This window comes from Syngnathoides biaculeatus, chromosome 15 (genome assembly GCF_019802595.1).
Source record: "Syngnathoides biaculeatus isolate LvHL_M chromosome 15, ASM1980259v1, whole genome shotgun sequence".
Classification (NCBI taxonomy): Eukaryota; Metazoa; Chordata; class Actinopteri; order Syngnathiformes; family Syngnathidae; genus Syngnathoides; species Syngnathoides biaculeatus.
In genome coordinates this window covers 16490720-16517123 of record NC_084654.1, presented here as the reverse complement: position 1 = coordinate 16517123, position 26404 = coordinate 16490720, and the positions used below count along the sequence as shown (strand labels likewise).

General features: G+C 43.9%; 2 protein-coding genes across 3 annotated transcripts in view; one reads left to right on the top strand and one right to left on the bottom strand.

Moving 5' to 3' along the window:
• Positions 1-1170: 1170 nt before the first annotated feature.
• Positions 1171-26404, bottom strand: part of LOC133513502 (xaa-Arg dipeptidase-like) — a 37325-nt gene continuing 12091 nt past the window's right edge. Inside the window, exons 6-8 of the mRNA XM_061844361.1 lie at positions 8562-8688; positions 3843-3883; positions 1171-1309 (exon numbers count right to left, since the gene is read on the bottom strand). The gene's annotated coding sequence lies outside the window, so the exon portion shown is untranslated. The remainder of the gene's footprint in view (positions 1310-3842; positions 3884-8561; positions 8689-26404) is intronic.
• LOC133513346 (gamma-aminobutyric acid receptor subunit rho-1-like) lies at positions 1206-26018 on the top strand. 2 transcript variants are annotated; one of them, XM_061844049.1, is made up of 11 exons: positions 1215-1324; positions 8311-8361; positions 8852-8958; positions 9872-9939; positions 10063-10286; positions 12207-12289; positions 12981-13121; positions 13540-13692; positions 20212-20408; positions 24079-24255; positions 24383-26018. In XM_061844049.1, exons 1-11 carry the CDS (start codon positions 1215-1217, stop codon positions 24659-24661), a joined length of 1590 nt encoding a protein of 529 aa, XP_061700033.1. In that variant the 3' UTR covers positions 24662-26018. The 2 variants fall into 2 exon arrangements, with proteins under 2 accessions (XP_061700034.1, XP_061700033.1); XM_061844050.1 differs by having other exon boundaries at positions 1206-1324; positions 24079-24521.

The window sequence follows — 26404 nt, the reverse complement described above, 5'->3', positions numbered from 1 at the left end:
GTTCTGAGGTCCCGGGTTCGATCCTGGCCTCGCCTGTGTGGAGTTTGCATGTTCTCCCCGTGCCTGTGTGGGTTTTCTCTGAGGACTCTGGTTTCCTCCCACATCTCAAAAACATGCAACATTAATTGGACCCTCTAATTTGCCCCAGGTGTGGCTCTTTGTCCTCAGAGAAAACCCACACAGGCACGGGGAGAACATGCAAACTCCACACAGGTGGGACCGGGATTGAACCAGGGACATGAGAACTGTAAGCTCAATGCTTTTACCAGCTGAGCCACCATGCCACCAGCTCAGAGTTGTAAGATTGAGGGTTCGAATCTGGCCGCCGACGTTCCTGTGTGGGGTGCGTACGTTCTCCCCAAGCTCGCAGGATACACCGGCTTCCTTACGCCTTCGAAAAACTTAATTCTCAGATGATTGAAAACTGTCATCTCTCTCGTCGTGAGCCTGAATGTTTGTCAATTGAGCCCCTGCGATTGGCTGGCGACCAGTCCAGGTTGCACACGGCCGCCCTCCCAAAGTCATCTGGGATTGGCGCCAATCGACACTCATCCGTCTCGAAGTTAAGTGGCGTAGACAATTTATGGAACGGATTTTTGTGGTGACAGGCTCACAAGGAGTTAAATATCCTTTTGCGTCAACCTCAGACCACCACCCCTTCAGCCACCTCACCGTGCCATCCTCTGTGAGTCCGCATCTCCAAAGCGTTGACCTTACAAATGAGCATGCTGCATCATTGTGGGAATTGTTTTTTTTTTTTTTTTTTTTTTTTTTTTTTCTGGGCGGCGCAAAGTGGAATAGAGAGCACACATAAGTGAGTGCAGCAGAGAGGCAGGCACATCCGCCGCTCGCTGCAGGGATCAAATCTGTACCATCTGACGCTCAAGGATTTATGGGTTTAGTCAAAATTGCTTTTCCCACTGTGGAGATTAAGCACCGGAGGACGTAGGATGTTTTCCACTCGGGCTGTAGAATAAACCAGTGTAGCTTTGCTTTGCTTGCTGCTTATTTAAAAAAAAAAAAAACATTTTTTCCCCTTTTTCCAGTCTTTCAATATAAGAGCTAAGAAGCTGGCAAAGGGGATGCCTGAGGAAGTAGTTGGAGCCCAAGAGAGGAGCACGTTCTGACTGACTGAAGAGAGAGAGGGAGAAAGAGAAGGGGAGAGAGAGAGGGAGAGAGAGAGCGAGAGGTCCATCCTCCGGGGAATGTGAGCCATGCGGGCGGATACTGTGCTTGTGTTCTTCATCTGCGTTTGTCTGGTGGCTGCCGCCGGGAAGCTGGCTCGGTCGCGGGGTCACAAGCTGGAGACCTTGAAGCAAAGCAGGTACAAACGCTTGTTGCTTCGGTCACAAGGGCCGCTGCCGCGTGTGCGCGAAAAAAAAAAAAGGAGTTCAAGAAGGGTTAGGTGGACGGGATGCGGGCCGGCATCACCTGTGCGCTACTTCGCCCCTCCCCGTTAGTTGTTGGTGTTGGTTTTTTTTCCCTCTTTTCCCACACAGCAGTTTGGAGAGCAAGGGAGACCTAAATCCCTCCATCTATTTATGAAGCGTTGACAAGTTGTTTTGCCCCACAACCACCGCAGGCAAGCGCATACCTTCACCCGCTGGTGACTTCCTGCTGACCGTTTATGCAATTAGAACTTGTCGGCTTTCAGGATTCAGATGATGATATGATGTGGAAAAAAATTAAAAATTTTTTTTGGTGTGTGGGATGTATTTGTTTCCCCAAATGGGACACCACCCCAAAATCCATGCATCCATTCTCTTTGCTGTGTGTCCTCATTAGGGTCGCTGGAGCCTATCCCAGCTGACTTTGGGGTAAGAGGCGGGCGACACCCTGGATTGGTCACAAGCCAATGGCAGGGCATATCCGGAGAATGCATCTTGTTTAATTAAGTAGAGTAGCTAGGCAAACAAATCAGGGATTGGGAAAAAGACTGCGTATTAACTATATATAGCCAGACTTAAAATAAAATAATTAAAAAATGCTCATAATGTATGATAAGAAACATTTATTTGATCGCTGTAGCATATTTTCTGAAAGGTAGAATGGCTGAAAAAAGACCCTCACCACACATCTAGACTAAGATTAATTCAATTGTTGCGAATTTAAATTAATAAACCATCCGGTCGATGAAAACATTTATTTCCGAGCCGGGGATATAGATTAAGGATTTTCTTTTCATCAAAAAAAAAAAATTACTTCATTAAAAAATGATAGTCTAATCAGAAATGAAAGCGGACTGTTTTGATGGTTCAAGTAGCGGGGATAAAAAGTATTTACGCAAGGAAAAGTTACCATCTTTTGACTTTGAAAATGCATTTCTCATTAAATACTCCACTGGTTTCAGCCGTAGCCAGTGGCCACAATGAACTTCTGATTGGTTTCTGTTGAGGATGATAAGAAGTACCAAGTCTATCGACAGCAAAAGCTCATCATATCAGATAATCCCGCTGCCTTTGCAGACGCTATCGTTTGTCCAGATGTTCTTTCGGAGATCACCGGAGACATTAAACGCCTCGCTGTCGTCGGCGGCAATCAACCACAAGTCATTTGTGCACCATTTTGTCGCTAATCAGCTCACAGATTGGCGGGTGGCGAGTAGGACGACGAGCGCACTTGTGGATGCAAGCGCCTCTCGTGTTCATCTCAAATCTGGCCTCGTACATTTTCTTTTTTTTTTTTTTGGGGGGGGGCGTCTTCAATCAAATCAAATCCAATTTTACAATCAAATAGAATGAATCCCTTCCAGGGTCAATCTGTTGTCATCTTGAAATCTTTATGAAACGTAATGTAAATGTTTTAAATAATGTTTTCACCCACCATTAACTATGATGGTGTGCTGAAGTATGAGATTACAACATGTGCTTCAGATATGCGCAGTCTTGACATCCATCCATTTTCTTTGCCGCTTATCCTCACAAGGGTCGCGGGGAGTGCTGTAGCCGATCCCAGCTGTCAACGGGCAGGAGGCGGGGTACACCCTGAACTGGTTGCCAGTCAATCGCAGGGCACATAGAGACAACAGTCACGCTCACAATCACACCTAGGGTCAATTTTGAGTGTCCAATTAATATTGCATGTTGTGGGGATGTGGGAGGCGGCCGGGATTTGAACCCCGGTCGTCCAGCTGACCCACCGTGGCACCAATTTTTGTTATAAAGACTAAAAACAGCTGACTTTGCGGTGTAACTAGGGTTCTCCTTTCGAAATTATTAATATTTTTGTTCAAATTTAAAGAAATTCAGGAAATTCAAGACATTTATTAAAGAATCCGTACCAGTCAATTTACATTAATAAATTGATTATGAATTAGACGTGACACAAACACATGCAGTGGTACTTTGACTTATGAGTGATCCAATGAGGAGTTTTTGAGTTAGGAAACGATGTTTTGCTTTGTGTTGCGAGCCAAAATTTGAGTTACGGAGCGAGGTCACTGAACCAACTGCCCCAAAAAACGGAGAAAGGGCTTCTAATGGCAAAATAATAACCTATTTACAGATACTCAACTAAGGAATGCACTGTAAGTTTACACACAGTTCACCACCCACTCCATGAACTCCATGATCATCTTCTCACGACTGCGACACACACTTTCTCCTAATTATTGCAACATTTAGTCTTTTTATGCCATACAACTATGGTGTTTGAGTGTGAGGTGCTTAAACATATCCGACTACCAACTTATTTTTATTTCTCTCCCTCATAATGGACATGAGAAGCTATGATACACCACCGACTCTTTATCTTCAACTCCAAAATGGTGCTGATCTCAAATCCAAACGGACGCAATGCCCCGATTGATCGGAACATGTTAATCATTACAGCGCTTTACAAACCTGAAGTTCCCAGACGAACTGGACCGGACCCTCTTGGTCGCCTGTAGAAAAACATACTTTAAGAATATGTTCATCGGTGGCAGTAAATGCTTGGATTCTGTTTGACAAACAAACATCTGCGACTCACTTGTTTGCTTCAGCTTTTGACTGCTCTCTTTATAATTTATTCTGACATTTATATATTACTCCCTGATGGATTTATTACCTTGTTTATTGGATATCTTACAGTCTTTTGAATTTTTTGCTCCTGTTCTTTTGAAGTTCAATTCTGCTCGTGGGAGCCTCCACGCTGGGAGGTGTTTTTGGCCTTCCCACTGGGATGTTCCCCAGACCCGAGAGACTGGGGGTCTCTGTAGAATGTGGAGAATCTGCCCCGACCTACCCAAGTTGTAATGGCCTCTGTGCCTACAGGTTGTGGCACCTCCCCAGTGTGGATTGCCCCCACTGGTTGCCTTTCCTCAGTGTCAAGCAATGCCTCTACACCATTGGCCAATATGTGCTTTATGTGTATCTTTGCATTTATATGCATGACACAAATCGTTACAGTATGTATAATAATTACTCTTTATGATACTATCCATCCATTTTCTTAGCCGCATATCCTCAAGAGGGTCGCGGCGAGTGCTGGAGCCTATCCCAGCTGTCAACGGGCAGGAGGCGGGGTACACCCTGAACTGGTCGCCAGCCGATCGCGGGGCATATGGAGACAAACAGGAGCACCCACAATCAAACCTCGGGCCAATTTAGAGTGTCCAATTAGTGTTGCATGTTTTGGTGATTTGGGAGGAAAACAGAGTGCCCGGAGAAAATGCACACAGGCACGGGGAGAACATGCAAACTCCACACAGGCGGGTCCGTGATTGAACCCGGGACCTCAGAACTGTGAGGCCAAAGCTTTACCACCTGACCCACCGTGCCGCCTATATATATATATATTAAAAAAAAACATATAATAAAGTATATGTAACACATATTTAGAGTACACTGTAGAAAATAACCTTTATTTTTCCGAGATTGGGGAATTTGCATGTCAGCCGCAATAGTGGAAACAGGAAATACGAAAAGAGAAGATCTTTGTCTTTAAATGCATCCAGAATTACAAAATTGATGCTATAAATACAGTAAAATAAATATTGAAGCCATAGTATATTAACTATTACAATTATAGAGTAATGATTATTACTGATTACTGATTATTGTGAAACCAAATGTGGTAATTTTTATCCTCCCCCAATAACAGCAATGCACAGCCATCCCCATCCAACCATCTTTACCAGCTGAGCCACCGTGGCACCTCTTTATGAAAACATTTTTTTATTACGTTCTACAGTCTTTTTACAATACAGTTCTTGTTTTCTTGACTGAAAACCCGTAATGAAAAAAAAATGTTGTTTGGATGTATGCAAGTGATTTTGAAACTGATTTGATAATTAAATCAATTGAATTACTAGCTTGGATGAATTTAAATCGTAAATTGCAAGATTCTTTAGGGTTAACTTTTGATATTCGTCAACTGAGGACCCATTTTGTCAAACGCCAACCCCCGTTTGTCCTATTTTATAAAGCAACCATAACGAATTTTTCACTACACTCATCACCGTCACACTTCTTTGCTGCCATCAGCATCCTTCGATCACGTGCTTGGAAACACACTAAAGTGAAATTAGAAGCACTTGCGGGGTTTATGTTTGCAGAGCGGAAGTCGCAAAAAGATTCCCCACTTATTACTTATTGACTTACTTTTCCCGAAAATGTGGGTTGGATTTGGATGTGTAACGACTTCGGGGGCGTTTGCTGATATGAGGTTCCATTTTGCACAGCGTACACGATCTTCACCACGCAGGGAATCATCTTGTCGCCTAACGCCTCCTCTCAGAAGAGTTGAAATTACAAAAACATGCCAATGCTTTGTGCTGGGGGGGGGGGGGTCGTTTAATGTTAAGTCCCATTTTCCTCCCCGCTCTCAGCCTCGAGGATGCCGAATCGTGAGGGGAGGCGACGGGTAGTGGGGCACACGAGAAACGCCTCGTAAGGCTTTGTCAAACGCAGCCGAGATCGTCCCCGCTGCTCGCTTCTGCATATTAAAATCGGCAACACGGGGGCTCTTACGGACTGATTGAGTAGGCCTACAACTGGGGCTCCCCCAGGAGGAAGCGCTGCGAGGTAAAACGGAGTGCAGACGGGCAGTCGGCTGTGTTCCGATGACAGTCCGAGAGGGGATTGGAGCGTCATTTCTGCCAAGAGGATTAGGAACCAGCTGCTGGATGGAAGCAGACGAGTAGCGCCCGTCGGCCATCGGCGCGGCCATCGCCTCATCGTCATTTGCCCTTGTTTCCGTTTCCCCCTCCCTCCCTTCTTGCTTTCTTTCTTCGCTTCTGCGCCGTCGTCTTTATGTTCGTCTGTGCTTGTCAGAGGGATTTATCTCTGTCTGTCACAACACGCTCGACTCCATTAATCCATTTTCGAGGGCTTGGAATTCATCTTTTCTCTCGCACTCTCGTGCCGTACGCGGTCTGACGAAAGCCCAGCTAAGCCGCGACCACACCGAAGGCGCCGAGGCCGAGGGCGGCTTCGCTCAACTTGGAATCCACGAGGAGATGATGCCCTTTTGGCCCCCGTGTGATTGATGCCGGGATTGAAGTGCGGCTGATGTAATCATGGTCACTATAGCTCCTTAAAGCAGGGAAAAGCAGCAGAAGGGTAGAAAACACGTGCGGTGTTTCGAGTGCAGACATACATCGGATATAAAAGGTCTACACACCCCTTTTCAAACGTCGGGAAAATATAAAGTGGCTCGGCGGCCGACTGGTTATTGTGATCAGTTCACAGTTCAGACATCACGGGTTTGTATGAACGTTCCAACCTTCCTTTGTGGGGATGTTCTCCCCGTGCTAGTGGTGCTTTTCCATGGGTACTCAGGTTTACGCCGACACTTCCAAAGTGCGCATGTGAGTTTGTCTGAATTGTCCTTTGGTGTGAACGTGAGTAGGAACGCTGATTTGTCTGTTTGTCAATATGTGACCTACGGTTAACTGGCCTTTTGTGCAGGGTGTGCCCAGCCTCTCGCACAAAGTCAGCTGGGACAGGCTGCAGCACACCCGTGACCCTAATGGGGATAAGCGCTAGAGAAAATGGATGAATGGAGATCAAAATGAACCCTTTAAACCTTTCCTTCCAATAATGTGACCTACAACCTGTACAACTCTATGGAAAAAAATATTTTAGCCTTGGGAGGGGTGGGGGGTAAAAAATAAAGTACGGAAATGATGTAGTTGCACATGTGTGAACACCCTCTTATAATTAGGACGTGTCTGTTTTTTGGATGAACCAATCACATTTGAACTCATGTCCATCCATCCATCCATCCATCCATCCATCCATCCATCCATCCATCCATCCATCCATCCATCCATCCATTTTCTTTGCCACTTATTCTCACAAGGGTCGCGTGAGTGCTGGAGCTTATCCCAGCTGTCAACGGGCAGGAGGCAGGGTACACCCTGAACTGGTCACCAGCCAATCGCAGGGTACATCGAGACAAACAGGCGCACTCACAATCACACATATGGGAAATTTAGAGTGTCCAATTCATGGTGGATGTTTTTGGGATGTGGGAGGAAAATCGGAGTGCCCGGAGGAAACCCACGCAGGCAAGGGGAGAACTTGCAAACTCCACACAGGCGGGGCTGGGATAGAACCCGGGACCTCAGAACTGTGAGGCCAACACTTTACCAGCTGCCTGAACTCAATAATTTTTTTTCTCATTTAAAGTTCCTCCAATTCACCCCAAATACATTTTAGCTGTTGCAGTGGAGTTTTCTTGACATTATTTGTTGGTTGGTTTTACCTTCCATGAAGAAGCCTGAAGGTTTCGTGCTAACACGGAATCATATTTGGGGGTGTTCATAACTCCCTCCACCTTGCTGAGGTCGTGTTTACAGCTGAGGGAAAAAAACAGCCCCAGTGCATGACGCTGCCACCATTATGCTGAAAAAAAAAAAAAAAATCGGTATGGTGCGCTTTTGATGATGAGCAGTTTTGTATTTGCACCAAATATATCTTTTGCAATCATGTTTTCACACGTCTTTGGAACATTTTTATTAATGTTCAATTAAACCAAGGTTGGAGTTTTGGGCATTATTTGAAAAGGTAGAACCAATCATAGAGCACAGATAGCACCCCGGGGGTGTATTTTGGTTGTTAAAATATTCAGTTACACCCAAGCATTGTGGTTTTACACAATGAAAAAAATTGAGCCTTAAGGGGTGCTGGGATTCATTTGATGGCAGTTTCAGAACCCCTCAAAATGGGCTTTCCGATTTATTGTACATACAAATCCCTAAATGGCTGACATTTGTCCGTCTATCCATCCACCAATCCATCCATTTTCTCCTGCTTATCCTGTTGTACTGAAAGGCTCTGAATAACCAAATCCACACTCATATTTTATTTTCATGTCAATGATTAGGTCCCGAAGAGAAACAAGAATGGATGGAGGTTCAGGTCACAAAACAGGAAGGTTAGTTAAATCAACAGTACTGGTTTCATAACATTTTTAATTTCACCCTTGATATTCCACCGCTAAATTCCACAACAATAGGAATAAATTCTGTATTCATTGTTGGTGATCGTTGTATGGATTGTGTGGATTTGATCGTTAACTTGATTATGCGACCACGATGAGTCGTAATTAAGTCAAATTAAAAAAGCGGTACTTACATGTAACTGCATTCAGCAGTTGTGCTTGCATGTTGGAGAATATCACGATATCAGGAATATTTGATGGTGAACTACTGTACATCCTTGCAGACATCCACTGTGGCATAACGTTATTCTGCTCGTTACGCTGCAATGAAAACAAGAGTTCAGAGCATTTAATTATCATCGAGTCCCATTAAAAGTAACACCAAACACATAACAATGAATCCATTCATTGATTTCCTTCACCGCGCGTCGGGGAAATGTCGCCAAATGGCCCGCGTCGGCTTAAACTGTGTCTACTCCCGCAGCCCAATCTACAAGAGAAGCCCTGACATGACAAAATCTCTGATGACAAAATCGGAGCAGCTTCTCAGAATAGACGACCACGATTTCACCATGAGGCCGGCGTTTGGAGGTCAGCCGAGAAATGTGGATGCGTGACGCATGTTTGGGTTCTGCAAAAAAAAAAAAAAAAAGTAAAAAAGGACCTTGCTTGGAGCCACGAGAGTGCTGTACGATCGTTTCCTCGGGCCAAATTGCTTTTGTAAACTGAGGTCTCGTGGTCTTTGCTTATCAAGTCGAGTTTTTCTATGCCAGGCGGAGCTGAGCTGTTTATATTATACAAGAGATTTGGAGAATTGTGGACTCAATTATATTAGTAGCATAAACACAGAAACTTGTTTTTATCCAGAAACAACACTGAATGTAAATTCTGCACACATTTCATGAATGAGATTGAAAAAAGGAAAATGCTTCCTGTGTGCAAAAATGTGAAAGGACATTAAGTTTGTTGTGTGTTTTATATTACCCGTAATCATCTGTTATTTATTATTTCTTTCCTTGTGGTGATCATAATTTTCATTCATGTGCAGTACGACCACAGTAATAATCATATTTTTTAAATGAATACCCCTTTGAATGTCAATCAAAACATTTGATTCAGCTCTCTGGCTTTAAACCCTATTTTGAAGAATTTACTGATGCACACGAGGGGGAACTTCTGCTCACAACACACGAGCATAACCAAACCTATATTTTCCTGCATCCCCGTATTAAGTGCACATCCTTAAAGTGCAAGCGCAGGCCGGATTTCATCCCTTGCGCTGCATCAACGGTGATCCGCGATTGCGACCTAATTGTGTTCGCGCACTTTTATCACAGGATGATACCGCGGAGTCGCAAAAACAGAAATAGGTCACATGCACTGTCGAATCCCGGCGGGACCGATTTGCGGCCTTCAACCATTACATTGAACATATTTTGACTGTTGCAGAAGTGTGACCGTGAAAGACCGTCTGCACAAGATTCCCCGTTGTGTTTTATTTCAGGTCCTCCCATCCCAGTGGGAGTCGATGTTCAGGTGGAAAGTTTGGACACCATCTCTGAAGTGGATATGGTAAGTAAATCCCTGAAAGTGTCAATAAAATTGGAGCAACGTTCGGTTATTCTGATCAAGCTTTCATTAGACGTGGCGTACCTTATGAAATGTGTTTTATTTCATTTTTTTTCCCCCGTGTAGGACTTCACCATGACGCTCTACCTGCGTCACTACTGGAAAGACGAGCGGCTGTCGTTCCCCAGCACCAACAACCAGAGCATGACCTTTGACAGTCGCCTGGTGAAGAAGATTTGGGTCCCGGACATGTTCTTCGTGCACTCCAAGCGCTCGTTTATCCACGACACCACCACAGACAACGTCATGCTGAGGGTTTATCCCGACGGCAACGTCCTCTACAGCCTCAGGTAAACGCGGGAGATGGCTGACATTTGAGAGTAGATTTTTCTATTTTTCTTCATGCAATGGAGAAAATAAGTATTTGAACGCCCTGCTATATTGCAAGTTCTCCCGCTTAGAAATCATGGAGGGGTTTGAAATTTTCATCGTAGGTGCATGTCCACTGTGAGAGAGATAATCTAAAAAGAAAAATCCAGAAATCACAATTGATTATTTTTTTAACGATTTATTTGTGTGATACAGCGGCAAATAAGTATTTGAACACCTGTCTATCAGGTAGAATTCTGACCCTCAAAGACCTGTTAGCCCCCCTTTAAATGTCCACCTTCACTCCGTGTATTAAATCAGATGCACCTGTGTGAGGTCGTTAGCTGCATAAAGACACCTGTCCAACCCATACAATCAGTAAGACTCAGACTTGTAACATGGCCATGACCAAAGAGCTGTCCAAAGACACCAGAGACAAAACTCCACACGGCTGGAAAGGGCTACGGAGAAAGTGCCAAGCAGCTTGGTGAAAAAAGGTCAACTGTTGGAGCAATCGTTAGAGAATGGAAGGAGCTAAACATAATGGTCAATCTCAATCGGAGTGGAGCCCCATGCAAGATATCACCGCGTGATACTTAGAAAGGTGAGGAATCAGCCCAGGACAACACGACAGGACTTGGTCAATGACTTGAAAAGAGCTGGGACCATTGTTTCCAAGGTCACTGTTGGTAATAAACTAAGACGTCATGGTTTGAAATCATGCATGGCACGGAAGGTTCCCTGCTTAAACCAGCACATGTCAAAGCCTAACTTAAAACTGTCTGATCTAGAGAAGATCTGTGTAGAGGAGTGGGCCAAAATCCCTCCTGCACTGTGTGCAAACCTGGTGAACAACTACAGGAAAAGTTTGACCTCTGTAATTGCATACCAAGGCTACTGTACCAAATATTAACATGGGTTTTTTCAGGTGCTCAAATACGTATTTGCAGCTGTATCTTACAAATATATCTTTAAAAAAAATCATACATTGTGATTTCTGGATTTTTTTAGATTATCTCTCTCACAGTGGACATGCACCTTCGATGAAAATTTCAGACCCCTCCATGATTTCTAAGTGGAAGAACTTCCAATCTAGCGGGGTGTTCAAATACTTATTTTCTTCAGTATAATACGTTCCTTGGCCATTTATTGCTTTTATCGTACTTTGGATGCCATCATACTGATATAATTTTTTTATGAACACAGCCAGTGTATTGTAATAAATAAAGACAGTTGTGCGAGATCTAGACAGGGTTAGTCTGGGAAAAGGAAATGAAAATATTGTGTACATTTGGAAGGATAAGTCATTTATCTGACCTTCTGTCTGAAGTTTCAAACATCTGTTGTTTGCGTTATAAATTGATGGAACTTCCTTGTCTAGATGGACAATTAGTTATTTAACAGGCTTTCTTCAAAATATACAGGACATTAAAGGGAGCCATTGGAACTACCCGTCGTGTGCAATTTCCTAGACAACAAAAAAGAAAGAATTATTCATAGGCCGTATTTGTGTGATAGTGAAAGAAAGAAAGGCTGTTCTCCGAAAACACAATGGGATTCAAATAGAATGAATCATTCATGTGAAATGCCGCATAGGAACAAACCTTGAGACGAAGGTTGATACGGCAAGAGTACGACGACTGAGTTATGTGATCATATAATCACTGTAATCGCAGTACGAGACGAATGTGATGCTTTCCAGTTCATCACAAGACAATATGAAATGATTCCCAACAATTCAGTGATGGAATCATAATAAGCACTGTGGGCGTGTTTGAAGGCAGCTCTCCATTCAAATAAAGAACACGGCCAAAGTGCCACTCACGTCATTGTGTTGTTTTTTGTTTGTTTGTTTGTGTTTTTTCTTTTTTCTCTGTGTGTGTGTGTGTCTTGTAAATTAGAGTCACAGTCACTGCCATGTGCAACATGGACCTCAGCCGCTTCCCTCTGGACACTCAGACATGCTCACTTGAGATCGAAAGCTGTGAGTGGTTTCATCATCTCGTATTTCGCGTGCTTCACATCCCCCCCGGGCTCCCAAATGATACAGTCACATAAAAAATAAATAAAATAAACACCTCCTTTATATCTTGTGTACCGCCACATGTGATGCAACCGAATGTGGTACGCTATACGTGTATGATGACTGAAATGAAGATAAGCTTGGTGCTTTTAGTGATTCATTCATTCTGACCTATTTGTAAGAATACAAATGACACACACAATCCTAGAATATTCGAAACAGACTCTACCAGTATAATAATATCATTTTAGTACCACGTTAATATACAAGGGGGGTTTCAGTTATAGGACAGTCTCAACATGCTGTTTTTCATTTCTTTTCTAGTTATGGCCTGTAAATGTTTTCCATAGAAATACGTACTGTAATTATGTATGTATAACCACTGCTGTGGGTTAATGATAAACTGTGGCACTTTCCAATTTACGTCAAACTTCAGGATACTACTAAACTTAGGACCTCCTGAATTCTATTTCCTCAAGGGACGTTCCTTCAATTAATCAAATTAGTCGCTGTGTGTCGACTCACTCAAAGAGATGAACCATTATTTTTCACAACAGAACATTGATATACAAAGTTATGTCTGTGCTAAACGTCTCTGAGGGCAGGGGCGGGACACGATCGTCACGGTTCGGCTTGTTCCCTCTTATCGCAGACGCGTACACGGACGACGATCTGATGCTTTACTGGAAGAAAGGCAACGAATCCCTCAACACGGACGACCGAATATCCCTTTCCCAGTTCCTGATCCAGAAATTTCACACCACCACCAAGTTGGCTTTCTACAGCAGCACAGGTAATCTCCTCCCTCTGGTGTGCTCGGGCCAAAAATGTGAGCATCCACACATCACGAGGATTCCAATTCGACCCGTTCAGCCTCTCCCGCACTGATCCCCGGTGAGCCGAGATACTCCAAAAAGCAAACGCGGGGTCAATTAAAACTGCGTCTGCTTGCACGGCCCCACCGTGGACACTGTGCTACTATTTCAATTTCACACGAACGGCGAATGAATCGAATGACTTCGAACAACTTGTGCGGCGCTTTGAATGCCCTCCGGCGCTTTTCTGAGCGCCCATCACTTCTGTGCTCACAAGAGCCTTTCAAGTGTTTAAAGGATTTTGCGCGCTATCTTCCCTTGCCAGAAATAGCATGAACCTTTCCTTCCAGTGGTTTCATGTCCTACCCACTGTGTGTGTGTGTGTGTGTTTTCCAGGCTGGTACAACCGCTTGTACATCCACTTCACCCTGCGGCGCCACATCTTCTTCTTCTTGCTGCAGACCTACTTCCCCGCTACACTCATGGTCATGTTGTCTTGGGTGTCCTTCTGGATCGACCGCAGGGCCGTCCCCGCCAGAGTCCCCCTAGGTAGGCCCTCGGCCCCCACCCCACGGGGGATCTACCCTTCCAGGTTTTGGAGCAATGCGGCTTTAATGCTCACAAAGGAAGACTTTCCAAGAAAACCCCGCCTACGGGACGGGGCTCCTCCGCAGCCTCAATTTGCACAAAAAGATTTATTCTGAAATATGCCGCTGCTCAGTCTGATTTAATTTGGAAATTAACATCGTAATTGGAACTATAATGACAATTAGAGGTTGCAATTCCCTTAAAACCTCGCCACGAGATGCCCTCTCCTAGGGTAATGCAAAGAGGAAAGAAATTAATGCGGGACTTTAAGCGCTGGTAAATGCATCAAACTCTGTCATAACGAGCTGCAGAGAGCAAATCGACTATGGCGCAGTAATATGATTATCCAAGTAAGTGCTATGAGATCCCTCCCCTCCCATGATATTATGAGGAAAAACTGCAATGCTATTACCTACCTACCGTAGCCTCAATTCCTAAAACCTAGCAAGTTTCTAATCCTCACAAAATGGTAATCCTGCTCAAAGAGTTTACTCATATACAATTATAAAGTTATAATTTTAGAGGTCGCTATGCATGCTTAAAATTTGTAAAATCCTGCTTCTGCTGTTTTCCTGTCAAATTTGTTCAGGTTTTTCCTCGAAGACAGTGGTTGTTGACATTTTTACACAACGTACCACCATTAAAAATACTGCCCTTGCCAAGTACCAACATAATGACCACCAATAAAATACAGAAGTGTTCATTAAAAACGAGGCAGAGGTTTGAGTCCTAAAAAGTACCGTTTTGATAGCATGTGCTGAAATATATTAAAAGGAAAAAACTGTGCCTAAATTACTCAATGAAAACATATTACATTTGAAACTTAACGGTGGACGACAGTTCTGAGGACTAAGGTTCAAATCCTGGACCCACCTGTGGATGGAGGTGTGAAGTTTGCCTGTTCTTCCCATGCCTGAATGGGTTTTCTCTGGGTACTCCGGTTTACCCCCAATACCCCAAAAACATGCACAGTAGGTTAATTGAAGACTCTAAATTGTCCGTAGATGTGAATGCGAATCTTATTGGTTGTTTATGTGTGGCGACCACTTCAGATTGTACCCTGCCTCTCGGCCAATGATAGCTGGTATGAGCTCCAGCGCGCCTGTGACCCTCGTGAGGAGAACCAATACGGAAAATGAAAAAATGAATACATTTTTATTTAATCCCATACTGGATCAGTCATGGCCCGGGTTAACAAGACAGGATGGTGGAAATTCAGCTACTGTGGGTCGAAGACAAAGAAGAGGAGGAAACCGGATTCCTCGGCAGAAAAAGAGGAATGCACAGAGCCTACAACTGGGTGTAGGGACTTTGAATGTTGGGAGGATGACAGGAAAGGCTCAGGAGTTGGTTGACATGATGATTAGGAGAAAGGTTGATATATTGTGCATCCAAGAGACCAGGTGGAAAGGTAGTAAGGCTAGAAGTTTAGAAGCAGGGTTTAATTATTTTACCATGGAGTAGATGGGAAGAGAAATGGAGTAGGGGCTATTTTAAAGGAAGAGCGTCTTGGAGGTGAAAAGAGTATCAGATCGAGTGAGAGGCTGAAATTTGAAATTGAGGGTGTTATGTATAATGTGGTTAGCAGCTATGCCCCACAGGTAGGATGTGACCTAGAGTTTAAAGAGAAATTCTGGAAGGAACGAGATGAAGTAGTTCTGAGCGCGAGAGAGTTGTGATTGATGCAGATTTGAATGGACATGTCGGTGAAGGAAACAGGGGCGATGAAGAAGTGATAGGTAAGTACCGCATCCAGGGAAGGAACTTTGAAGGACAGATTGTGGTGGACTTTGCAAAAAGGATGGAAATGACTGAAGTTTTTCCACAAGAGGCAGGAACATATAGCGACCTGCAAAAGTGGCGATAAAAACACGCAGGTGGATTATATTTTCTACAGACGATACAATCTGAAGGAGGTTACTGACTGTCAGGTAGTGGTAGGAGAGAGTGTAGCTCGACATCATAGGATGGTGGTGTGCAGGATGACTCTGGTGGTGAGTAGGAAGATTAAGAAGACAAAAGTATAGCAGAGAACCATTTGGTGGAAGCTGAGAAAGGAAGAATGTTGTGCGGCCTTTCGGAAAGGGGTGAGAGAGGCTCTCGATGGACAGCAGGAGCTCTTGGAAGACTGGACTACGACAGCCAAGGTGATCAGAGAAACAGGCATGTCTTCTGGTAGGAAAGGGTAGAAGGAGACTTGCTGATGGAACCCCAAAATACAGGAAGTCATCCAAGGAAAGAGGTTAGAGAAGAAGAAGTGGGACACTGAGAGGACCGAGGAGAGGTGAAAGGAAGACATTGAGATGTGATGAAGAGCAAAGGTCGAGGTGGGGAAGGCTAAACAAGAGGCAGATGATGACGTACACCAGGTTGGACATGAAAGAAGGAGAAAAGGATCTCTACAGGTTGGCCAGACAGAGGGATAGAGATGGGAAGGATGTGCAGCAGCTAAGGGTGATTAAGGATAGAGATGGAAATGTGTTGACAGGTGCCAGTAGTGTGCTGAATACATGGAAAGAATACTTTGAGAAGTTGATGAATGAAGACAATGACAGAGAAAGAAGAGTAGAAGAGACAAGTGTGAAGGACCAGGAAGTGGCAATGATTAGTAAGGGGGAAGTTCGAAAGGCATTACGAAGGATGAAAAATTGAAAGGCAGTTGGTCCTGATGACATTCCTATGGAGGCACGGAAGCAATTTGGAGAGGTGGCTGAATACTAGCGGCCGAGAAGATGCCTGAAGAATGGAGGAAAGGTGTGGTAGTTCCCATTTTTAAGAACAAAGGTGATGTTCAGAGCTGTGGGAACTATAGAGGAAAAAAATTGATGAGCCACACAGTGAAGGTATGGGAAAGAGTAGTGGAGGCTAGACTCTGGACAGAAGTATCTGCGAGCAACAGTGTGGTTTCATGCCAAGAAAGAGTACCACAGATGAATTGTTTGCCTTGAGGATGCGAGTGGAAAAGTACAGAGAAGGTCAGAAGGAGCTACATTGTGTCTTTGTGGAACTAGAGAAAGCCTATGACAGAGTACCAAGAGAAGAACTGTGGTACTGCATGTGTAAGTCTGGTGTGACGGAGAAATATGTTAGAATAGTACAGGACATCTCTTGTATGAGGGCAGCAGAACAGTGGTGAGGTGTGCCGTAGGCGTAACAGATGATTTTAAGGTGAAGGTTCAAGGGTGCATGTCCAGAAATGAGAGAGTGAGTATAATGGTAGAAGGGTGCTGAGGATGGGGCTGCCTGGTAAAAGAGTGAGCGGAAGACCAAAGAAAAGGTGGATGGATATTGTGAGGGAAGAAAGGGGGCACTTGGTTGGGGTTAGAGAGGAAGATGCACGAGATAGGCTTAGATGGAAAAAGATGACACAGTGTGGCGACCGCTAACAGGACAAGCCGAAAGAAAAAGAAGACATTTTTATTTAAAAAAATATATATTTTTTGTAAATGATTAAATGAAAATGCATTGTGTTTAAATGTTAAATCACTGAATCACTTTAACAAATGCACTGCTCTGGATTAAAAAAAAAAAAAAGAAAGAAAGCCATCACAACATTCTGCAGTTTGTAAATTTGATTCTGTAATTCTTTTTATACCACAAAAGGGAGCCCACCCAGAAATAATCAATTATTGTACCCATTCCCAAATGGCTGCGTTTTACTTGTGGCGGTTCATAAAGTCACGGATAAAGAAAACATTTCATATGTATGAAATTCATGAATAAATATTCAGTTCATGTTCCTTTTGGATGTTTTACTTGGTTTGGTGTTGACACAGTTAAAGCCGCATTGTTTTTCGACAAAATTTAGGTGGAATTTGACCTTTGGGTTATTTGACATTATACATTATTATTTATAATGAGATGAGGGAATCTAAATCATCTAAACTCCTGTTTCCATGCCACCATCCAATTAAGCAAAATAATGTTGCCCAGAGGACTCGTGGAGGAACTTTCCATTGCTCATGCAAAGGAGTTTTTCTTTTAAACATTTTTTTCTTCTTCTTGCCTTGTCTCAATTGTTCACAATCCGTTAATCAGCAATTAGACCCATCCGTCATACAGAGGTGGGTAGAGTATCCAAATATTGTACTCAAGTATAAGATGACTCAAGTAAAAGTCAAAAGTACTCCTACAAATAATTAAATACTACTAAGTCATGAGTAACTTTTTTTTTTTTAAATCAGAGCACCAATCAAATCCATCCATCCATTTTCTTCGCTCCTTATCCTCACGAGTGTCGTGGGAGTGCAGGAGCCTATCTCACCTGTCAGCGGGCAGGAGGAAGGATACACCCTGAACTGGTCGCCAGCCAATCGCAGGGCACATAGAGACAGACAACAGTCACACTCACAATCACACCTGGGGGCAATTTAGTCTCCAATTGATGCATATTTTTGGGATGTGGGAGGAAAGCGGAACGCCCAGAGAAAACCCACGCAGGCTCAGGTAGAACATGCAAACTCCACACAGGCCGGGATTTGAACCTCCGCCCTGAGAACTGTGAGGCTAACGCTCTAACTAGTTGTTCCACCATGTCGCCCCTGGTGAAATAGTTTCAATGAGATAATTACAGACAAATCTGGTTGCACAAAGATGCACTCCCTCTATAAGTGACACGTGACTGTGTTCAGAAGTGACAGATCACAAATCAAATTCATGATCAATACGGGAGTTCTCACACATGTCACCATTTTACTTTTTAAGTGGAAAAAAACACGGGTTGGGTCATATGGAAACACTATTTCTTTATCCACTAAATTGACCTAATAAAGAAGAGCTTTGCTGACCTTTTGCTAAAGTGTGTGTGTGTGTGTGTGTGTGAGGGAGAGAGAGAGAGAGAGAGAAGAGAGAGAGAGAGAGAGAGAGAAAGAAATTCAGAGAGGGAAATAAGCAGAACATACTATTCATTTATAACTCACTGCAGGGTTTTCTCAAGTCAGAAGTGGACAGACATTTTGCGCAGTAGCAAAACTAGATTTTTGTAGTGTGAAGACATTGTGTGCAGACACGCAACTTTCTTTGCGTTGCTTGATTGTTAAACTTGAGCATTGTGCTCAAAGGATTAGAGCACGGGCATCCGATGCAGAAGTCAAAAACAAGAATCTAAAAATGGATCGTGTGCGCAATTATCGATAAATGAATGTAACGAGCAGCATGTAGCCTAGTGTAACAAGGTAAAAGTATCAGTTCTTAACATAAACAAGTAAAAGTGAAAAGCAAGCTTCACATAAAACGACTTTAAAGGGGAATTCGGGTGGTTTGCATTAACAATGTATCCAATAGGTCACGTAATATGTACATTATCTTGACAATGTGATGTTAAATCCTCTTATTTAATAGTGCTTTGAGAAGATTTTTAACGACAATTACGAATTTTCAGGGGCGCTGCCATTTTCGCGAGTCACATGGCCTGCGTGCGCAGATGTAACGTGTTACGTGCCCTTCCAGACGCTCAATTACATGGGACACCATTATGCTCAGCGCTGATTTCTCGGATTTATCCTGATCTGATGAAGAAATAGCAGTAGCAGTACCGGTTGATCGGGAAGACAGAGGAATACTTCCTTACAGATTTGAACCTGTGGCTGTAAATAATGTTGAATATTCGGATGGTTCTTCAGGCGGAATGACGCGGAGTCTGACTACTCGGAGGCCTACGCGCGACATAAGTGCGTAAACAAAGGCCCCCGGGAGCTCTGGGCCGGCAGCCGCGGACGGTTCTTTGGACAGGAATGACCCGGAGTCTGACGAGCGAGCTCCAGCAGCCGGCCGCAAGCTAGGCTTCCAGGCGGCGGAGGCCGTTAGCCCCGGACGCCGAAGCTAGGCTAAAGGGCTCCGCCGCCACCGAAGCTCGGCTAAAGGCCTCCGCCAACACCGAAGCTCGGCTAAAGGAATGGCAGATAACACGTCACATACGCCCACGTAGATCATGTGACTTGCCGGAATAGTAGCGCCCCTAAAAATTCGTAATTGTTGATAAAAATCTTCTCAAAACACTATTAAATGAGAGAGGATTTAACATCACATTGTCAAAAATAGGCTACATATTACATGACCTCTTGGATACATTGTTCATGCAAAACACTGGATTTCCCCTTTAAGTACATTGTAGCCCAAATGTACAGAAATGTATGAGTAATGAGTAAATGTGTAAATATAGCACACTACCCCCCCCCCCCCACCCCAACCGCCGTGTGTCATCAATGAAAACTCACTTCCTGGTTGCAAAAGTGTGATTTTCTCATCCAGCCTTCAAAATAAAAAGCTGGTTTATTACCTAATGTGACATTGTAAAGTCGGAGGTGCAGCGCTGAGAAGAGCTGCAGGCTGCCCGTGTCCTACATGGCGTACTTCCTTTCTGACCTTACTCTGGAGCACAAATAATCATGCTGTTCAGTATTGCTTTCTATTTTTGTGCGAGTTTTTGATTTAACATGTGCATGTAAATGGCTGCGGTATTTTGTGCGTTTCTCACGGCAGGCATCACCACCGTGCTCACCATGTCCACCATCATCACCGGGGTCAACGCCTCCATGCCGCGGGTCTCCTACATCAAGGCAGTGGACATTTACCTGTGGGTCAGCTTCGTGTTCGTCTTCCTGTCGGTGATCGAGTACGCCGCCGTCAACTACCTCTCCACGGTGCAGGAGAGGAAAGAGCGCAAGCTCAGAGAGAGAGTACGTACTGCTTTCGCCATTTTTAACGGTTAATTGAGCAGGTACCCTGAGAGATGTTGGGAAAATTGCACTTTCACATTGTCTCCTGCAGTGATTATCCGACGCGCTGCACTTGAGCAAACAAATTACCCAGGGAAGATTAAAAAAATGTGTATCGTCTTTCTGTTCGAAGCCTTCGTCTGATCTCAAGTGACGCCGAGAGGTGATTTATTAAAGCCAATAAGAACGCACTTGTTTTGCTTCAAATCAACGTAGCCCCCCCCCACCACCACCTCACCCCCCTCCATGCGGAAAACACAAACATACTCACTTCTTGCCTGAAGGCTGTTTTGCTATTCTGCTGTGTGCAAAAAAACTGAGACCGAGAAGAGGAACTATATGAAATGAGTGACTGGAAAAAGCAGATTAAAATCTCAAATCTTATTTCACGTCTTAAATGGCCTCGTTGAGTGGTGTGAATTCAAAGTAAAAACCTATATTACATGTAAAATAGTAAATAAACTGGCACAGGCAGAAAGATTAATATTGTGTACATTTTCTCACGGGAAATATTTGATGGGACAGGCAAAATAAATGTTTGATAACAGCTGAGTCAGGAAGGCTCCAGTGACCCGAATGACGAGACAGATGGTTGAATATGTTAATTCAAAAAAACAGCTCGAAATCAGTACGTGCACTAATAAATAACACAATCTAGCAGGCCCATTTTCAATACATATTTTTGAAATTGCATCGGTTTAAGCTTCTCTCGGGGCTACGGCCAATTATTGCTGGGACTTCATCTCATGGATATTCATATTTTATTTTCATCCGCCAAATGGAAAAGACAGATGCAGAGAGATTTACCTCATTATAAAAAAAAAAAAAGAATAATTTAAATCTCATCGTTTGTGTGGCTGTTTGTTTGTGTCGGATTTCAGATGTAAACCTGTAGCCGTATTTCGAAAACGGCAGGACTGAGGCATCCGGCCGATGGCCATTTTCGGTAAAGTTATATTAATATAACACAGTTACACTAATACTGTAAAAACATGTATTGGCGGCATGGTGGATCAGCTGGTAAAGCGTTGGCCTCAGAGTTCTGAGAACGCGGGTTCAATACCGGCCCCACCTTTGTGGAGTTTTCATGTTCTCCCTCTGCCTGCATGGGTTATCTCCGGGCACTCTGTTTTCCTCCCAAATCCCCAAAAGATGCAACATTAATTGGACACTATAAATTGCCCCAAGGTGTAATTGTGACTGCGACTGTTTGTCTCTATGTGCCAACCAGTTCAGGGTGTACCCCACCCCCTCCCCGTTGACAGCTGGGACAGGCTCCAGCACTCCCTGTGACCCTCGTGAGGATAAGTGGCTAAGAAAATGGATGGATGGATGGATGGATGGATGGATGGATGGATGGATGGATGGATGGGTTCTGTTGAGGCAGCATTACATAAGATAGTCTAGTCGTGTTTTAAGGGCAACATATGCAGTTGAAGCTAAGGTATATTATTTTCATATTTTAATATATACAGTCCTAAATTTTTGTTAAAATGTTACGTGAAATATGAAAGAGGATGCAAGACTGAAATTGAACACCCTAAAAGTGGTACAGTGTGACCCAAAAATATGCCCCCTGCAACTCCAAAAGTGTGTTTTCCTTTTTCTTTTTCTTTGATTTTTTTATTTGTTTTGTTATTTTTAATGTAGTGACACCAAATAAGTGTAGAGAACAGGGTGACCATCACCAGAGAACCACAAATGGAACTCTCTGCCATGGAGATGAGGGTGTGGCTGCTCAGTAGAACATGAGCAATACAGTTGATTAACTATTAATCACACACAATTGAACTGGACAAAGATGAACATTCTTGGCATGTGCTACAATGGCTGATAACTAACATGAAAATGACCAACATTTTTTGGACCATGCGTCGCAAACTGGAAATGTTCTTGAGAGATTGGTAGTTTTACTTTCTTTCAGTTTCATTCCAGTTGTTAGCTTGATACTTGTATCTTCTTTTCCTTCGGGCTTGTCCTGATTAGGGGTCGCCACAGCGTGTCATTTTTTTCCATCTAAGCCCATCTCGTGCATCTTCCTCTTGGAACCCCCACTGCCCTCATATCTTCCCTCACAACATCCACCAACCTTCTCTTTGGTCTTCCTTTCCTCTTTTGCCTGGCAGCTCCATCCTCAGCACCCTTCCACCAATATATTCACTCTCTCACCTCTGAACATGTCCAAACCATCGAAGTCTGGACTCTTGAACCTTGTCTACAAAACATCCAACTTTGACTGTCCCTCAATTGAGCTAATTTCTAATCCCATCCCATCTGTTGACTCCGAGCGAGAATCTCAGCATCTTCATTTCTGCTACCTCCAGTTCTGCTTCCTGTTGTCTCTTTAGTGCCACCGTCTCTAATCCGTACATCATGGCCGCCCTCACCACTGCGAACATGCAGAGACTCCTCTGTCACATAGAACACCAGACACCTTCCACCAGCTGTTCCATCCCGCTTGGACCCATTTCTTCACTTCTTTACCACACCACCATTCCTCTGTATTGTTGACCCCAAGTATTTGAAGTCATCCACCTTCGCTATCTCTTCTCCCTGGAGCTTCACTCTTCCTCCTCCACCACTCTCATTTATGCAGATATATTCTGTTTTTCTTCGGCTAATCTTCATTCCCCTCCTTTCCAGTGCGTACCTCCATCTTTCTAACTGTTCCTCCGCCTGCTTTCACTGCATATCACAATTTCATCTGCGGGCATCGTGGTCCAAGGGGCTTCCAGGCTAACCTCGTCTGTCAGCCTATCCATTACTACCGCAAACAGGAAGGGGCTCAGCGCGGATCCCTGATGCAGTCCCAACTCCACCTTAAATTCTTCTGACACAGCTATGGCACATCTCACCACTGTTCTGCTGCCCTCATACATGTCCTGTACTATTCTAACATATTTCTCCGCCACACCAGACTTGCGCATGCAGTACCACAGTTCTTGTCTTGGTACTCTGTCATAGGCTTTCTCTAGGTCCACAAAGACACAATGTACCTCCTTCTGGCGTTCTCTGTACTTTTCCACAAGCATCCTCAGGGCAAATAATGCCTCTGTGGTACTCTTTCTCGCTTGATACTCGTATGCTAGGTATTAAGATAATGTTAAAACATTACTTAAATGTAGCCTGTAGAGAACGTTCTTGTTTTATGCGCACAAATTGGTACATTGAACGCTCTTCATCATACTGAAATGTCTTAAACCTCGTTCTATGAAGGCAGCAGTTTAAGTTTGAACCACTTCATGTTAGTTCCTCTGGTTTTAAAATGAATTATAGTCAAGAGTCGCGATTGAATAAACCAGCCAAAACACAACATGAGGGAAATTAGAAACTGGCACACACGAGAATGAATAATATATGATGTTAATTTGCAGCGACTATTTTCTAAATTGCATCAGTTGGAAGCTTGGCTAATCAATGCAGGCCTGGAACTCACCCATCTTACAATATTTCCATCTGGCAAATACCGGGGCATACAGAGCCAAAATCACCCACCGCGTACACCCCCCCCGAGGAACATTTCCAGTATTCATACATGAATATTGTCAGTTATTTATAGGTCTTGATTAAAGATGAAGAAACTAATAATCGTGGTTTTTTTTTTTAAACGTGTGCCTGCCTGCCCGCCCAGCTCCCCTGCACGTGCGGCATCGGCAACCCGGACGACATGATGATCGACCCCCAGATCAGCGGATACGGCACCGTGGACATCAACACCACGGGGAACTACGCAACGCCGGAGAACGGCGGGCGACAGGACCGGATTCTGGCTCAGGTGGCCCTAAACGACCCGCAGCTCACGGGCCAGGTGAAGCCCTCCAGGGGTTACGTGAACATATGGATCGACACGCACGCCATAGATAAATACTCGCGGGTGGTCTTTCCCAGCGCTTATATCCTATTCAACATCATCTACTGGTCCATCTACTCGTAAGGTGCGCGTGCTGGAGCGCCGTCACGTCCGACCGGGGGTGAACTGCACGCTAGGGCGCCCGGCTGAGAAGAACCCACACTTGGAGGACTTAGTGGCAACGCCACTGGGAACGAAGAACGAGGACCTCCGCCTTCTCAACAACAGCCTCGTACAACTGGTGGCTTGCACTGGTTCCGATCCAAATGCGCGCATGTGTGTGTGTGTGTGTGTCCCGTCATGCTGTGACTGTTGTGGATTTACAAAAAGACGTTTGCTGTCGCTTGATGTACACCTGCTATGAGAGGGGAGAGCAGCACTTTTTCATAAAACGCTCAAGAGATGAACTGATGCAACCGCCGCACAAATATGTTTCTGATGATATATTATAAGCATTAAATGTTTAGGGACTTTTTTTTTTTTTTTTTCCAATGTTGCAATGGACTTTCGTTAGGGTTGGAGAACCGTGTGACGTGGAGGCTTTCTTGGAATTGTTCTTTGTTATTCTACACACAAAATCAGTCGCCCTTTTGCAGGCCTCAACATGCCTGGAAGTCTTTCATAAATGGTGGAAATATTTTCCCTTTCAGCAGCATTGATTATTCTTCTTTAGACGATTGAGCAATGTGGGTGGAGTATGGTGTCAAAGTTCAATGATCAGTTGGAGGATTCGTGCAACCATTTTCTGTATTGCTTATTTTCGCGGGCGTGCCAGAGCCGATGAAAACATTTTCTTTACTAAATTGCAGCTTCAACCATCATAATTGTTTTTTGGGGGCCCCCGACTTGTGTATCCTGATTAAAATGTGTCAACTCGATTTTAAGGGGACCTGAACGCAATTCCCTGATGTCACAATAGCGCCCTTGGAAAGTTACAAAAACAAATTAAAAAAAAAAAAAAATAGTGATCAACAAGAAATTAGGTGGACATTTCTGCAAAGGCAAAACGCAAGATTAAATCTCAAAGACTCGTACCAAAAATTGAACAATTGACCATTTTGGGCAAATTCCCAGGTTCACACTTTGATGAACTCCATCCCTCATTTGGGTTCTGGGTGAGCCGGAGTCCAGCCAAGCTTGCTTGGGGGCATTAAGTGGGGGTACACCCTGGTTTGGTCAACGGTATGGCACATGTAAACAAAAATGGAATATTTACAGCTTGCCTGGACGCTTTTGTGATGTGGGCACCGCTTGCAACGTTCTTCTCTTTTTCGAATCGCACTGCAAAAGGTTCCCGATCCCTGAACGAGAACGTCGAGACGTATTGCATCCGATGTTTCTGCACACTTGCCAATCAGTCACACAACGCTAAAGCTCCTCATGACAATCAGCACGCTGAATATGACTCATTGTATGTTTCCTGGTGTGACTTTTGTATCAGTGCTGTGAAGCTATCGCATTGCATCTTTGTGATCGGACAATGTTTCATTAAAAACTAATTACAAATGTGGAAAGAAAAAAAAAATAACTCAAGAGCCAAGCACTTGCTGATGTACTCGCTCATTAAAATGACTTTATTTCTTCTTTATCATACAAGTACAGCTTGTTGGGTGTTGTGAAGCTTTGAGGTTCACTGTGATCCTGCCTAGATGCTTGCACTCAAAACATACTTTGCTGATTTATGAATAAATTACCCCTAACCTACCCCTGAAAAAGAAAAAGATGCAGGTGCACTATTAAACTTTTACTCTGACATGTTACATCTGAGACGTTGCGTTACAATGTTTTTGTAGGAATGCTCATTAGGGTCATAGGTGAGCTGGACTCTATATCCCAGCAAACTTTGGGCACACAGTTTTTGTTTATACCATAGGACAGGGGTGCCCAGACTTTTTTACCTCAAGATCTACTTTCTAGCAGCCAGCCTCTCGCCAGCTCCCGACGACAGTGGTGGGTGTCGGAGGAAATGACGATGATGCTCCCAAACCGCTTTAAGGTTAATGTTATGTTGCCTCCTATATTTAAAATACAGAATTAGCTTTTTGTGCACTGTATTGTCTGTGCTTTCATCCTGGATCAGGCTGCGCCAAGGTGGAATTTCAAAATT